Consider the following 15,169-nt stretch of genomic DNA (forward strand, 5'->3'; position numbering starts at 1 on the left):
TGGGGTGTGTAATCTCCAGATGCATATATTTGTAGACCTTCTGTTACAGTGATTCAAATTACTTTTCAGGGAATTAACTTAAGGGGGATGGGGTTACTGACATTTTCTACACATTTTTCTTGTTGCAGCCAAGTTGTCAGAGTTGTCACCGCCATTCCGCATTGGTTATCATTAATCATGCTAGGCTTTTATATCTGAGGACCCCAGGCATCGACTCTACAGCTGAATTATAAATGCCTTGTTTCAAATACTCCTGAAGTTTGGTCTTAACCTTTGAATCTCAAATGCCTTTTTTTTCCTCGACAAGTTCAATTGAATTATATACTTGGAGAAAGTAAATTACATTGAGATCTGCCTCCCAATTTTAAATTATATGACTATAGTTCTCAAGACATATTCATATTCCACAATCATAATGGTGCAATTGCATTTCCTGCCCTTGGGTGTGGTTTTGAGGAAGTAATGAATTTGCTGACAAGATTTCCACATTTCATTCCCTTAGGAATAAAGTGGTAAAACTTTGAGTTAAGGATTTTTAGGATTGTTTTTCTAAAATAACATTTCCATTTAATAAGACACTCAGAGAAATTTTATTCCTACTTATTGACTAAATTTATTCGTATTTCCATGTAGTCAGTTCTTTCCTGTGAATGCAATTGGTTGCATGACTCTTTCCTATTAGTTGGAAAGAGTCATAACTCAGAGACACTAAGGTCCATTGTCCTTGGCAGAGGGTGGAAGTACCCCCAGGAAAGTTCATGATCAATCAGCACTATGTCAGATGCTCGATGAGTGTTAGTTGGTGACCATCTATTTGAGTTCCTAATGCAGTCCATGCTTTAAGTCTTCTTACTTACTCTTCTCACTTTCCTTTCTGACTCTCCATGCCTACCACTCACCTTTGCTTTACTACCACCCAATCACCTGTGTGTTGTCACAGCCCTCCTCCTCCTCATCTGGCCCCTCCAAGTAAAGTTCCCTTCCCTTCAGAACTCTTTCTCTTGGATCTGACTTCAAGTCCCCACTCATCAGCTTCCCTTTGTCCTTAGGTTTCAATGACATAAATGAACAAATTTATCTCTTCACCGATTTCTTAAAATGTGAGGTACAATAAATTCTTTCTGGTGCTATAATAATAACATGACTCAGTACTATAACCAGCAATTTATTTACTATTTCTCTGTGTGTTTGTTTAACATACAGGAGGTCCAGCCTGGTCATAACAACCAAACTCTACTGGGGTGGAAAGTAAGTTAAACACCTTTTATTTCCTTGACAGGAAACTTAGATTTTTATTTGCTTTGATTCTTTTAGGCAACCATTTTACATCTAACATACTAAAATTAATTGGTTTGGAAAGAAAGATTTATTTTTTTTTTCACTTGAAGGAAATAGCAATTAGCCTAGGATTCAATTTTAGCTAGATACCCCCAAAGAAGTTTAGTGCAAAGCATGTGGTCACTTGTTACTAAGTGATTCATGGAGATTTTTAAATACCAACATCATACTTAGAACCATTTCCAAAATAGAGTTCAAATTTCAGGAAAAGAAAATAAGCACATAGCATCACAGAAGAAAAGCTACTCAAATCTGCCAAAAACTCAGAGACTTCTACGGAGAACGATGATAAAAATATCTTGTCTGTCCCCACGTGTAAGTCTCTGATCATTTCTGCAGAGGGCTCTGAAAATGCTGATCAAAAGGACCATTTCATCGAAGAATAACAGGAAGCTGCCTGTATCACTCTCTGTCAGGTCAAATGAAAGAGTGGTCCTCTCTCTGTTGTGGGATGCAGAACAAATTTCACAGGATGAATTGGCTTCTGATGGGCCTACTGGTATTTGAGCTGTTACTTATATTATTCAGCAGGACTTAGAAGACTGGCCTCTTTGTCAAACATGTGAGAAAACAGCAAGCTATTCCCTATTCTTTTTCATGGAAATCTCAACGATCTCCATGGAGTTCTAACAAAAAACAAACACAAACAAAACCTTATTTATTTCCCTATAATTCATAAGGAATCGTTAAAGATAAAATTGAAGGGGAATCTTCCAATCAAAATGTATATGTGTATACACACACTCATATTTTAATGCTGATTTTGAGTTTGTTTATGATAAATATGAAGAAAGAAATATGAAACTTAGATTTTTATACCTATTATAGTCTATTTGAAAATAAAGCCGCATGGTGCATATGAGAAACGTAGGTTTATATTGTGTATACTCTGATTCATGGTACCATTGGCTGGTGCTATTGTCTATGATTTAGTAGTACTCAAACCCTTGCCTATGATTTAGAAATAAACAGGAAATAAGACAGTCTGCAAGAACCATTATGTAGTAGAGTACTACATGCAGTATTATCTAATATACTTTTAAAAGATACAAAATCACCAAAGGCACATGATTAACTACTATGTTTTAAAAGGGAGTTGCTGGGACTTCCCTGGTGGTGCAGTGGTTAAGAATCCACCTGCCAATGCAGGGGACACGGGTTCGATCCCACATGCTGCGGAGCAACTAAGCCCGTGCGCCGTGCTCCACAACTACTGAGTCTGTGCTCTAGAGCCTGCGAGCCACAACCACTGAAGCCCGCGTGCCTAGAGCCCGGGCTCTGCAACAAGAGAAGCCACCACAATGAGAAACATGCACACCGCAACAAAGAGTAGCCCCTGCTCACAGCTAGAGAAAGATGGCACGCAGCAATGAAGACCCGACGCAGCCAAAATAAAATAAATAAAATAAATAAATTTTTTAAAAAGGGGGTTGACAAAGGTATTGGTGTTAAAGAAGTATTTCATCAGTACTTTAAAACTCAAGGACCACATTTCTTTCTAATTGGCTAGAGTCTGAGAATGGTCTGGGCAGGCAAAAGTCCATTAAATATTCATCTTCTTAGGAAACTAATTTAAGGAAGACTCGGTACATCACCTTTTAAAAGAAAATAGTTGTTTAATTTCTTTTGAAAGTCAAAAGTCACTTTCAAATTTGCTTCCTTTCTCAGAAAAGCCAATGCTGTCAGTAGCCCGACAATCTTATAGCAAGCTCGAAAACTTACGTCAAGCTTTTGTTTTGTTTTGTTTTGTTTTGTTTGGCTTGGTATTGGTTAAAAACAAGGTGGGAAGGTTGAGCCATGTGTCAAGTGTCAAATTATATATGGACAAGGTGTGCACAGCTGAGTTGTTATTTACGTGGTGTGATGACAGTGATGGTTAGTTTGTCTCCTGGGGTCTCCAAAGAAAAGCCGCTAGGTGTGCTGCCCACCAGCCTTCTCTCCCCAGCCTGCAGTGGTGCAGAATTTGCTAAGAACAGGGAATACCATTAACAATTCAGTCTAGAATGAGTATTCTGTCCTTTTGAAACAGTGATTTTTAAAAAAGCACACCTCCACTCAAAGTCATTTGCTTCTTTTTCTTGTCAGAGCTGAGACGGAAAGAGGGTTGTCAAGAAAACATATTATTGAAGGTGAGTATTGCTTCCATTTTATTTTCGTTTGTGGGCTGCCGATTCAAGAAAGGTATCAACCAAACAAGTTCAAAACACATTGGAAGGGGAAAAAAATTCTCTATGAAAAGAACCACAATCAACCACGTTTCTTCCTGGGGTTGAGTGTGGGGAGTGTAGTGATATAGAGGGGAAAATGAAAACTCAAAAGAAAAAGACTGGATTCTCTAGAACTCTTCTCTTTTACAGCTATGCTAACGTTAATAAAGCACTTCTGTAAGATTTTTTTAAAACTCTACTGAAGTATAATTTATATACCATAAAAGTTTACCCATTTAAAATATACAGTTCATTGGTTCTGAGAATAATTACAGAGTGTGCACTCATCACCATAATTTGATTTTAAAACACCTTCATCTCCCCAAGAAGAAACCTTGTACCTACTAAGAGTCACTTCTTATCCCCTCCTTACCCACAGCCCAAGCAACCACTAATTTACTTTTGTCTCATTTCATACACATGAGATCATACAATATGTAATATTTTGTGACTGGCTTCTTTCACTTAGCATAACGTTCATCCATGTTGTAGCATGTATCATTACTTCATTCCTTTTTGTTGCCAAATAAAATTCCATTGTATGAATATACCACAGTTTGTTTATCCAATCATCAGTCGATGGACATTTGAGTTTTCACTTTTTGACCATCATGAATAATGCTGCTTTGAACATCTGTGTACAGGTTTTTATGTGGACATATGTTAAGACTACTATGCTTTTTTAAAAAGAGCATCTATGCATTAAAAAAAACTGGTGGAAAGTTACTACTAGATAATTGATTCACAGTGCCATTGCTTTTGCAATGGTACTCAAAAATGGTATCATTTAGAAATAAACAAGAAATAATACAGTCTCCAAGATCTTTTATGTAGTAGAGTACTGTACCCTACTGTGAGGATTATAAGAATTGTGAGGAATTTTTAATTTATTTCTTGCTTGTCTATATATTACAAAAATTTTATACTTCTACATTTTGCAATAAAGGAAAAATGTTAAAAGGGGCCGCCATATGTTTCTAACATCTTTACACTAGTTCATGAACAATTTCATAAAAATTCAAGATTTTTATAACTTTAGATTCATAATTAATCATTGAGACAAATGATTCTTCTCCATTTTAAAACTAATTTCATTTATGAAATACCAAAGTCACCCAAAACATAAGATGTACTCTAATCCCACTACTTTCAAAATAAATATGAAGAAGTAAATTCCTCCCTTTGGTCACCTCATCTCATTCCACAGTTTGACAATACAGTGCATAGCCTTCCCTACTTTTCCCTGTAGTTACACTGACTAATCTATCTACCTATACACACTTACTTATAAATACAAAAATGTATGTATTAATCACTAACTGGTTTTTAGTATATTTGTAGGCATCTGGGCTTTGAAATCAGAAAAATATTGGTTCAAGTTCCAACTCTTGTCATTTATGAGCTGGGGGACTTTGTGCAAGTTACTTAACCTCACTCAGCCTCATCTCCTGGACTCTAAGATGGGCTATCAATATCCTACCTCACAAGGTTACTATTCAGGAATTGAACTTCGATTGTTCATTGAGCACAGTGTCTGTCATATAATAAGCACTTAATAAATGTTATTTTTGTCATCATCACCGTCATCATCGTTCTTAATAGTGTAACTGCCAGTCTTCTTTCTATGGATAAGGACACTAAGTAAGTAATATTCTGAGGCTGCCACAAAGAATGACCACATTCTAGCTCTTGAGAAAGCTTGCAAATTCCTTACCCAAACAAAATCCCTCCTCAAGTCATAGTATCCAATTTGACATTGTACAGTCAAACCCAGCCTGTCTCCCCAAACTGTTACCATTCCTGCTCTAGCATTTGCCCCATGACTTGTGTCATCTACCACAAAGTTTGTCAGAAAGAAAAAATCCAAGTCTTTGGCTTGTGTACCAAGCTGAACAAACATGGCGGCAGTGTGCTGCCTAGAAAGTTCTTGTTTTTCTTTTCTTTTCTTTTTGATCTAATTGATTCAAAAAGAGATTCAGAAAGTGATTTACACTAGCAATCAACAAAGAAATAGAAAAATCGATGAAAAAAAGAATGGAGAAGTTGTGCTACTGTGCTTTTCACTGAATCTCTATTGCTTTAATATTTACCAGTGTGTATGCATAATTTCAGAACTCTCCTTTTTAAGTCAGTTTTCTTCAAGCCACATACAACTCAATAGAAATAAAATTCTTTCCCCTTTTAAATAAGTCAGAAATCCTCTTGGGAACTAATCTCTCAGGATGGATAAACCAGTTCAGCTGAAATTCAAATTGACCCAGATTCAAGCTAACACAAAATTTCAAACTTTTGAGATTGAAGAAGAATTGGGATCAATTATTATGTTGTTACTGTTGGTGGTATTTTGCAGTTTATAGTTTCAGCCAAAGACAAAAATACTCATGACTGCAAGAGATTCAGCTCAAAGGATATTTCTAGGCAGGCTGAAATTAGGGAATTGAGTGAATTTTACAGAAAAAAAGAAGGGACATGAGATTTCTAGACCCAGAATAAATTTTGAAAAGGTTTACAAATCATTATCCTCAGGTTTCATTGGTACTTGGCCTGTGATGAGGATGACCTTATTCAACATTGGAGTTTCACATGCACATTAAATTTGAGAAGCACTGTTAAAGAATGAGACAGAAGTCCAATTCATGTAGAGTTCAGGCCACTTGTGTGCTGGGTCACCTTGGCCACCTGAGTTAGTTTTTAGAGTGTAAAATTAGCTTGATTTGGGCATAATACAATTTTGAAAAAAGTCATATGAAAGACCTTTTCAGTGAACCCAAAGTCCTTGACTTAGATCCAGCTAGAAACAACATTCTCCTTAGATTCATAAGGAGGGAGTAGAAATTTCACTAATAGGTTTATTATATTCATTTGGAATCACAAGATCCTCTCAGGCTCTGAAAGTCTATTTATCCGTTCAGCCATTCCACAAACATTCATTAAACCCAAATTTGTGCCAGTGTTAAAATTTAGCAGATCAAAGCTCTTTAGTATCTAACATGAAAGAATGGAAATAGTTTGGTAAGTCAAATTGTAAGCATTAGTAAATTGTTTCTGTGCTTTTATAGGCAAAAGCTGTGTTTAAGTCTGTATTTGCCTTTCAGGCAAACAACAGTTTTGTTATGTGATTCAAAACACAAACCCACTGTCCTTGTTTTAGGAGGAGGAGAGGAAAATAATCTGAGAAAGCTCCGCTTGAAACTTTTAAATGAATGGCAAATATTAAACCCTACTATCTGAACTTTTTAAAAAAGAGACAATTGATGATTTTTCAATTAAAGAATAAATTTCTTAACAAATGGATTCACCACAGGATTCCTTCCCAGTGCACCATGTTCATGGTAAACTGAAATCACCCACCCAAAACAATCATGTTTCATAATGGGAGATGTAGCCACTTATATTATTCTAATGCAGGGCAGTCTTTATAAAAAGAAGCATGTCTCAAATCATGACTGAGAGGTCTGCCGAGAAGAAGCTGGAAAATTATATTGGGAAGCAGTGTACATTATTTAAGGCAACATTTTTTTTCAAGCCTGATTGGAAAACAAATATGCCATAGGAGTAGAAGATGATGACACAGCATATTTGAAGAGAACGTTGCAGAATTTCCAAACTACTCGTGGCCTTGTTTCTACAGAGTTAAATCTGCAACAATGAACACATGTTCCACCTCTAACCCTGCCAAACTGCTTAACATCTGGAATGAACATATTCCTTTAGACGCCTATGAAATAGGCTTAAATTGAATCAATTTTCACCTTATGAACAATACAGTTCCTGTTACACTTCAGAACCTAAAAGAGAGATTAACTTAGATTTCTTTTTACTGTCACTTGAAAGCTATTTTCTTTACATAATTTATTCTCCTGTGGACTTTTGAGGCCTTGCCAGTTAACATCTAGACATCTCCTCAAGAGCAGGGAACGTTTCTCCTGCTTCTCCTGTCTTCACTCCCACAGACACTGGGTTAGCGCCAAGGGACAGGCTAATGTCAAAAGTGCCTTCAGCAAGTGCATTCACTGCATGGGATCACTTACCTCCTTAGGTCATGATTAGCCATTCAGATGCCCCTCTGGAGCCAAGGTTAATGCATTTTTGCACATCTACTTAAACTTAAAACAATACTTGGCCCCAAGCCAATGCTCAACAAACATTTGCTAAGTAGAGGTAGAATATGACTATTTGTTTATTGGAGATAAACCCTAAATGGCTCTCAAGGAGACACTTGTTAGCATGTCTTTATGTTGCTACAAGATTAAAGCATCCAAATAGAAAAAACCAGGACCACCTGATTTGTTTTGTAGTCACATGAAAGATCAAAACAGAAAGACCATCTAGCTCCATTTTGTCTGTGGACAGATGAGGCTACTAAGGTCCAAAGAGGCTAAGAGACTGGCAAAGTCATTGAAGCCAGCGCGATTTAGTACCCTGGATCCCAAGGCCTGTGCCCCACCTGCATGAAGACCTCTCCTCTGAATGCCAGACTGGTCCATCCACCTGCCAAGAGCTCCGTGGGGTTGACTGATGTGCTGCTCAGACCCATCATGGCTCCCACCACCACCACCAATCTGCTTCTCCCGTGACTTTCTCATTTACTAACAGTCACTTAACTTCTCAGGCCAAAAGTCTAAGAGTCCTCCTTGATACCTCTACCTCCACACTCTATATTCAGCACACCAAGAGTCCTCTTATTTCTACCTATACAACTTGTCCCAAATTTGAACACTTCTCATCAACTTGGTCCAAGCGTTGTCTACTACAGTGACCTCCTCACTGGTCTCGCCTCCCTGCTGTCACTCTCGCCCCTGAAGGTCATTCTCAGCAGGCCAAATGATCAGTTCAGAACACAAATCTGATAGCATCATTTCCCCAACTTAACTCCATTTCTTTACCTCCCAGCCCCTCACCAACGTCTTTCCATCTCACATAGAGTAAAATCCAAAATTCATGCCATGGATTACAAAACTTTATGTGATTGAGATTTTCAAAGTGAGCAGACCGTGTCTCTTAGGTGCACAACCTCCTTTTACTCCACTTCAGAGTCAGAGTAGGGACCTGGTGGATCATTGCCAGGATGCAACACATCATTTCTTATATTCTCACATGAATACTCTTGAATCTTGGCCTAAATATCAAGAAAAAAGGCTTTCCAGAGAAAGAATTGAGAGATGAGGAATGACTGAATACAATGAGACTGTCATTCTATCAAGTCCATGTCATTATTTATGGGTGCATACTATTACCTTGAACTATGAACCTATGCCAATAGATGCTCTCAGTATGTACTGTTTGCTCCCTGGAGATAAATACCATGTCCATGCATCTTTAACCCCCCAGAGCCCAGCACAGTTTCAGATCAAATTGGAACTCAGTACTTGCTTATGGCACGGAAGAGGAAAGGACTTCCGTTGTGACTGATCACACTGCATTCCAACAGGGCAGAGTTAGTCATAGCTCCTTCTAGTTTCTCTCAGCCCACACTGAGCTGTTCAGAAGAGCACAGAGGGAGAGCGCCATCATCAGAAAGGAGGACACTTTGTTTCTAGTGCCAGGCATGGGCCAGAACTGTCACTAAGTGTCTCCCTTTAAAACCAGGAGGTCCAGTGAAAATCTTTGGCATCTAGTGTTTGGCACCGTTCATCCTGAGTCTTTCCAGATGTGAGCGCCACTGTTACAACTACCGCACTTTTATAGACTGTTGCACTTACCAAGTGCTTGCCAACTGATTTTATTTGCTCTCTGGAGCAGCGATTCTGAAGGTTGTAAGTATTGTTATCTCCACTACAGGTTAGAGAACTGAGTCACACACAAAAAGGTCAGATAACCCAAGTGGGATCACATGCTAGAGTACAGATTTCCAACCCTTCAGACCTTGGGATACCCTATTATTGTTTGCTTAATTATCTTTTCCTCTCCTTACCTCCTCCATACACACAACTGCTTCCAAAGGTGGCTCATATCATAGTGCTTTTTAAGCTAAATTTAATTTCAAGATGCCCATTGAGATAACTGGTAATACCCCGAGCCTGAAAGTCACTGGTTTTTTAAGAACAGGCATTAGACCTTACAACACCTGTCTGCCCTAATCTCTTCATCAGTGCTTCTTTTAACAAGCTACCATCACAGACAATCCTTTCTCAATTAATGAAAAAATATTTCCGGAACTGTATTCAAGCACTCCATCTTCCTGTCAGAAAAGTAATTGTGGCTGGCCGATAAGCCAGTTTGAAAAATCAAATTTAAATGAGCCAAATTTAAATTTATAAGAGCCTCATTTAACATGCAATTAATTTTATGCCTATAATAAAAAGAGAAAAACCCCCAGTCTTCCTGTGGAATTAAATAGGCTGATAAGGAAATGCTGTGCCTCATAGAAATGAGATAAAATAATTCTTGAACACTGTCATCCTTTTGGTTGCATAATACTATATACAATGTGTTCTATCTCAGGGAAGTATTAATTTTACTGAAATTAAATATTTTTTTCTGCATAATCATAAGAATGTGATTCAGTGGTTAGGGTTGAGACATAGATTATTGGTTCCAGATTTTTTTTTTTTTTAAGCTCTCACTCTCTCCTTTATATTACCCCTTAAATCTTTAGGGCTTCTAGTGTTTTTGTTTCTTCTCAAAAGAATGGGGAATAATAGAAGTGGTAGGGCTCAACTATATTTAAGGTTCTTCGAACTTTGTTTTAATTAGTAAAATGTTGAGCGAAGCCTTCATTTGCCAGCCCTTTTATTCCTATTAAAACCCATGTGTACATTAAGATGGGGTTGTCAGTCACTTATTTATGATTTACACCATTTTAATGTTTTTGATATATTTATTGCATATCTCCATCCCATTATAAGCCCATTAAGTAATTCAAAGCATGACATTAATTTGCATTTTTCAAGAAGAAAGAAGTTGAACTCAGGCTGCTTTTTATTCTAAACTTTGCTTCTAGACACAGCCACACAGGAGCCACCGTGAAAAGTCATTACCAAGTGTGGATTTCCGGTGGAGCACTAATACCGTTGAGAAAGTTCTAAGGCTTTTCTTTATTGGGGAAAACATCAGCCCTTGATATATTTTTTAAAGGTTCTAGGGGCCAATGAACACATCACAGTATTCACTGTCTTTTTTGAAACTAATCCAATGCTTTTTCTTTTTTTTTTTTAAATTATTTATTTATTTATTTATTTTTTGGCTGTGTTGGGTCTTCGTTTCTATGCGAGGGCTTTCTCTAGTTGCGGCAAGTGGGGGCCACTCTTCATCGTGGTGCGCGGGCCTCTCACTATCGCGGCCTCTCTTGTTGCGGAGCACAGGCTCCAGATGTGCAGGCTCAGTAGTTGTGGCTCACAGGCATAGTTGCTCCGCGGCATGTGGGATCTTCCCAGACCAGGGCTCGAACCCGTGTCCCCTGCATTGGCAGGCAGATTCTCAACCACTGCGCCACCAGGGAAGCCCACTTTTTCTTTTTTAAAGTAATTTCTTGAAGGAAACCAAGCTTCAACTATTTCTAATAGTGCTCATATTTAGATTTTTTGAGGTTTTCCTGCTTCTGTTCCCAGGACTGAAGGGCTCCCTCCAGAGGCTGCAGCTCGAGTATGTGGATGTAGTCTTCGCAAATCGACCAGACAGTAACACCCCCATGGAAGGTGAGTGAAGAAATTTAATAAAAGACTCTAGAGTTATTGATTCTAGCTTGATGACTTATTACACTCACAGTAGGAAGTGAAATATATTCAGACTGATTTGACTGAACGTGAAAAAACGACGTCTTTCAGCCTCACTATTTACCCACAAAGTCAGTGCTCCGCATCTTGCATCTTCATTAATTTTTAAGCAGTTGCAGGCACTGGGAGTGTGGCTCCTACCATTACAGTGCTCACTTTCTCCAGGTTCGTTTCACTCCTGTGATTTTATCGCCTAAAACAATAAACGTAATTGGAAGGGGAGTTTATAGCCCAGCCATCATTATTTTGGAGTGAGCTCTCTGAGGGTCTTCTTACTTTATAATGACTCTAGGTCGGATTAGTCTCCAATCTGTGGTGATAAGTGCTAAGTGCTACCATGAGCAGAGGCTTTACAGGAGCGACTACTTGAAAATGTGACTCTTCATTGCAATCTGGTTTTTGATTCTCAAGGAGCTGCAATATTTTATCCCCATTGTGTTAACAACTGTTTAAAGACAATTTAAGTATCTCCCTGTGGAAGCTTTCAGAATGTTCCTAAAACCAGATTTTCTTCAATCTGCATTTATTTATGGAAACTACCTAGGATGATTGAAGATAGTTTGGGAGGAAAAATTTAAAAGAAGGTTCTAGTTAATTGAGATTTATAATCATATGGATTATCATATACCTGAGGTGAATGAGAATGAAGATATTTGGGAAAAAGAAGGAAAAAAAAAATGTTTTGGTTATTTGAGGTTTACTATATGACATGGATTTTACAAATTTTTAAAGAATTAGAATACTTGACATAAAATTACACTAAGGTAAATTTAGTTTTGATTATTCAAAAGGTAGTTCAGGATCTTGTAATAAATCAGGTTCTGTAAAGGTTTGTTCTTGCTAGAGGGTTATAGAAGTTATGGAAGTTATAAATGATTGCAGTATATATAGATATTTCTGTAGGTTGCATTTCTGAAAATAAAAGTTGTGGAAACTATTTTCCTTGCTATTTATGTCTTTCTCAACCACAGAGAAATGGTTAAAATATATATTTATATATCTAATTTTCTCCTAGAGTTTTCTGCTTTTTTTGATTTGAGTAAATTAGGAGTTTATTATAAAGCAATATCAGTGTTGGAAATTCATAATAAATTATCCATGGAAATGACATAAAATGCACATTTTTATCAAAGCAAAGAATAGGTGTTTGATAAAGCAAATCATAAACATTTTATTAGTGTAAGAAGTGCTTATTGCAAGGATAATATGTCACACTATTCTCAATGCCACATTAAAACAGAGCACTGAAGCTATCACATGAGCACAATTGTCAAGTAAAATGCCATTCAGTGGTGGCTGTGAAAGACTGAAATTGCTTCCCATTTTAAGTGCCTAGTGACTATTTTCCTCTTTGGAAAAATGTCCTTTGCAATTATGCTATGTACAGGAAAGAAGAACATCTGGGATTTTTCAGCATCTTTTTTTTTTTGGCTCATTTTCCCCATTCTACCACTATCTTTAATCTGAGGGATATAATATAGAAGTCTCTGAAACAGAAAACATTATAATTTGCATTATATACCTACAGAAGGAGAAAATTCTCAGTTAGGAGCCAAACTATGTGATACTGATAAGATAATGGTATCTCTTACATGAAGACTAATTATGTGTTGACATTTATCAGAAGGGAGCTTCAAAACATAGAAAACAAAAACAAAAACAAACCAGATTGCTACCTGATAGAATGTATAACTGGAGCATTAACCAGTCTCCGCTGGAATCAGAGAATATTTACATTTTCTCTGAGTTTCTTACAAAAAATTCCACAAAGCAGAATAGGAAGCTGTTTTATCATGAGTCATTGTCCAAGTTCTGAAGTCTAATGAAGGGTGTCAAATAGAGATTTGTACTTGTTGATAAGGTCAAGAAACATGGCATTTCAAAGCTCTGCGGCAACCAGCCTCCTTATGCTGGAATGTAGCCTGCTCTCTCCCACCCCCAGCGAAGAGAGACCCACTCCTGGCTGGCACATAAGACTCCAAGGCTTATTCCTCTGGGACGACTTAGCAGGTTCACACTACAGGCAAGTCCCCATGTAGGACTTATTCCAGATTGAAATAGCTTCCCTGTGATGTCTCCCTAGCTTTGCAGAAAATGTGTATCCTCAAACAATACACTCATTTGTTCCAAGGTGAGCCAGATGGAAGGGCCAGTTTGGTATTAGTCTCTAGAAACTCATTCTCTACATTTAGTCTTTCCTTCTTTACTGTAACAGAGGAAAGGACTGATCCGGGCAACAGAGAGAAGAAATAGGAAATAAGAAAAAAATAAGAAATAGACAGGGATTTCCAGGTAGCCTTGGGTGCATTTTCTCTTCTAAAAATGAAAAAAAAAAAAAAAAGGTGTGTAAGCTATGTCTGGATTCCATGTTGTTATTAAGTTTCATTTTTGCAATGATTTTGTGAATCATATATGTGTGTATGTGAATGAAAGTTGTACCTGTACAATGGGGTCTACCTTAGGAAGGCTATTAGGGTTTCTAAAAACAATAGAAAAGTAAATGTTACGTATAATCAAAATTACCCTTGAAAACCCTATAGTAATGACTTGTTTGTCAATGTTACTCTGTATCCTTTAATTACTCAATTTCTTCTCCAAATATAGTGACAAAACCATCACTAGATACTTTCCCAGACACCTTTTTTTTTTTTGGTAACGGCCTTAATATCATTCACATACTTTTCTTACTTTAGCAACTCACATTGGCAATTTTAGGCTCAACTGCATCCATTTCTGTCTAATATAAGCGATGGAACAGTGGTTGCCAAGTGCATATTGCTGAATTTTCCTATATTAAATCTACATATGTTGGCACTGTTCTTTGTATGTGTGCCTCACAGTAAACCCTTAGCATTTGTAGATCACCTTTATTGGTTTCAACCATTCCCCGTCAATTCCATGGACCCACAACACACCCTAACTTATGATTTTGCCAAGGCACCTATATTAAACCCTGGGGAACTAATGAGAGAACTTAGCCCAGCTTTCTAAGACTCATTTTAAACAACTTTGATTTAAATTTATTAAAATGCCAACCCCATCCTCTTGGTTCGCACCATGAAAGGATGTTAATTGGGAACACTTCTAGAATAAACCAACATGAGTTTCATCCAGTTTCTACATATCAGATGACAACAAATTGAGCCAGAAGAAGATTAGCAGTAGCATCTTCATAATATTGGCATCATGTATCAAATTAGTTGTTGCCTTCCCTCCTTCCTTAGAAAGCCACTAGACAAAAAGTGAGTCCTTTCAAAAGAATGGCCATAAATTCCCAAAGTGCAACCAATGGAGAAGGGGGTGAGACTGCCTTTGTAATCTACAACCCTGTGGAATGCAATTAGACATTTTACAGCTATGGGAAGATGTTCCTGACAACAGAGGGGAACTTGTGTACTTTTTCCTCTGTCCTTCTTGTTTATTTTTTCTGGTTCACCTAGTAGTAAGTCATTTTTCTTTCACAGTGCCTGCCATGCCATCTGTCTCTGCTATAATATCTGGCGTTGATGGCATGTTTTCCAGTTCCAGAAAAAATCAGTCCCATGTCCCATTTCTTCTTTCTTATACTTCTGTGTTCTTCCCAGTAGAGTCACTGACAGTTCCTTGAGCTCCATGATACTCACATTCTTAAGTCTCTCACTTCCATAAATCCCCAAAGTATATTTCAAAATCTTCTCTTAAGCTCATTAGTCAAGAGAAAGTTCATTCCAACATGAATCATGTTGGACATGGATAGACACAGAGCATTTGTGTGTCTGAGGACCTGCACTAGGAGTTTTTGGTGTGGTTTTCTGTCATTCACAAGTGCTAGGCTAACTTCTCCATCCATACTCTTCTCATTGATCCAGAGAGGAAATGACTCAGCATGATTGTGGGCATGAAAGGAGGCTATAAGCCATGTACCACTTG

At 37.6% G+C, this 15,169-nt stretch overlaps 1 protein-coding gene across 2 annotated transcripts in view; it reads left to right on the forward strand.

Annotated features, from left to right (window-relative positions):
• Positions 1 to 15,169, forward strand: part of KCNAB1 (potassium voltage-gated channel subfamily A regulatory beta subunit 1) — a 399,751-nt gene that overhangs the window by 324,752 nt on the left and 59,830 nt on the right. For both annotated transcript variants that reach the window (XM_057546116.1, XM_007164817.2), the window contains exons 6-8: positions 1,204 to 1,248; positions 3,424 to 3,467; positions 11,096 to 11,182. In XM_057546116.1, coding sequence (XP_057402099.1) covers positions 1,204 to 1,248; positions 3,424 to 3,467; positions 11,096 to 11,182 — 176 coding nt within the window. The remainder of the gene's footprint in view (positions 1 to 1,203; positions 1,249 to 3,423; positions 3,468 to 11,095; positions 11,183 to 15,169) is intronic.

This window comes from Balaenoptera acutorostrata, chromosome 4, assembly GCF_949987535.1.
Source record: "Balaenoptera acutorostrata chromosome 4, mBalAcu1.1, whole genome shotgun sequence".
NCBI classification, from domain to species: Eukaryota; Metazoa; Chordata; class Mammalia; order Artiodactyla; family Balaenopteridae; genus Balaenoptera; species Balaenoptera acutorostrata.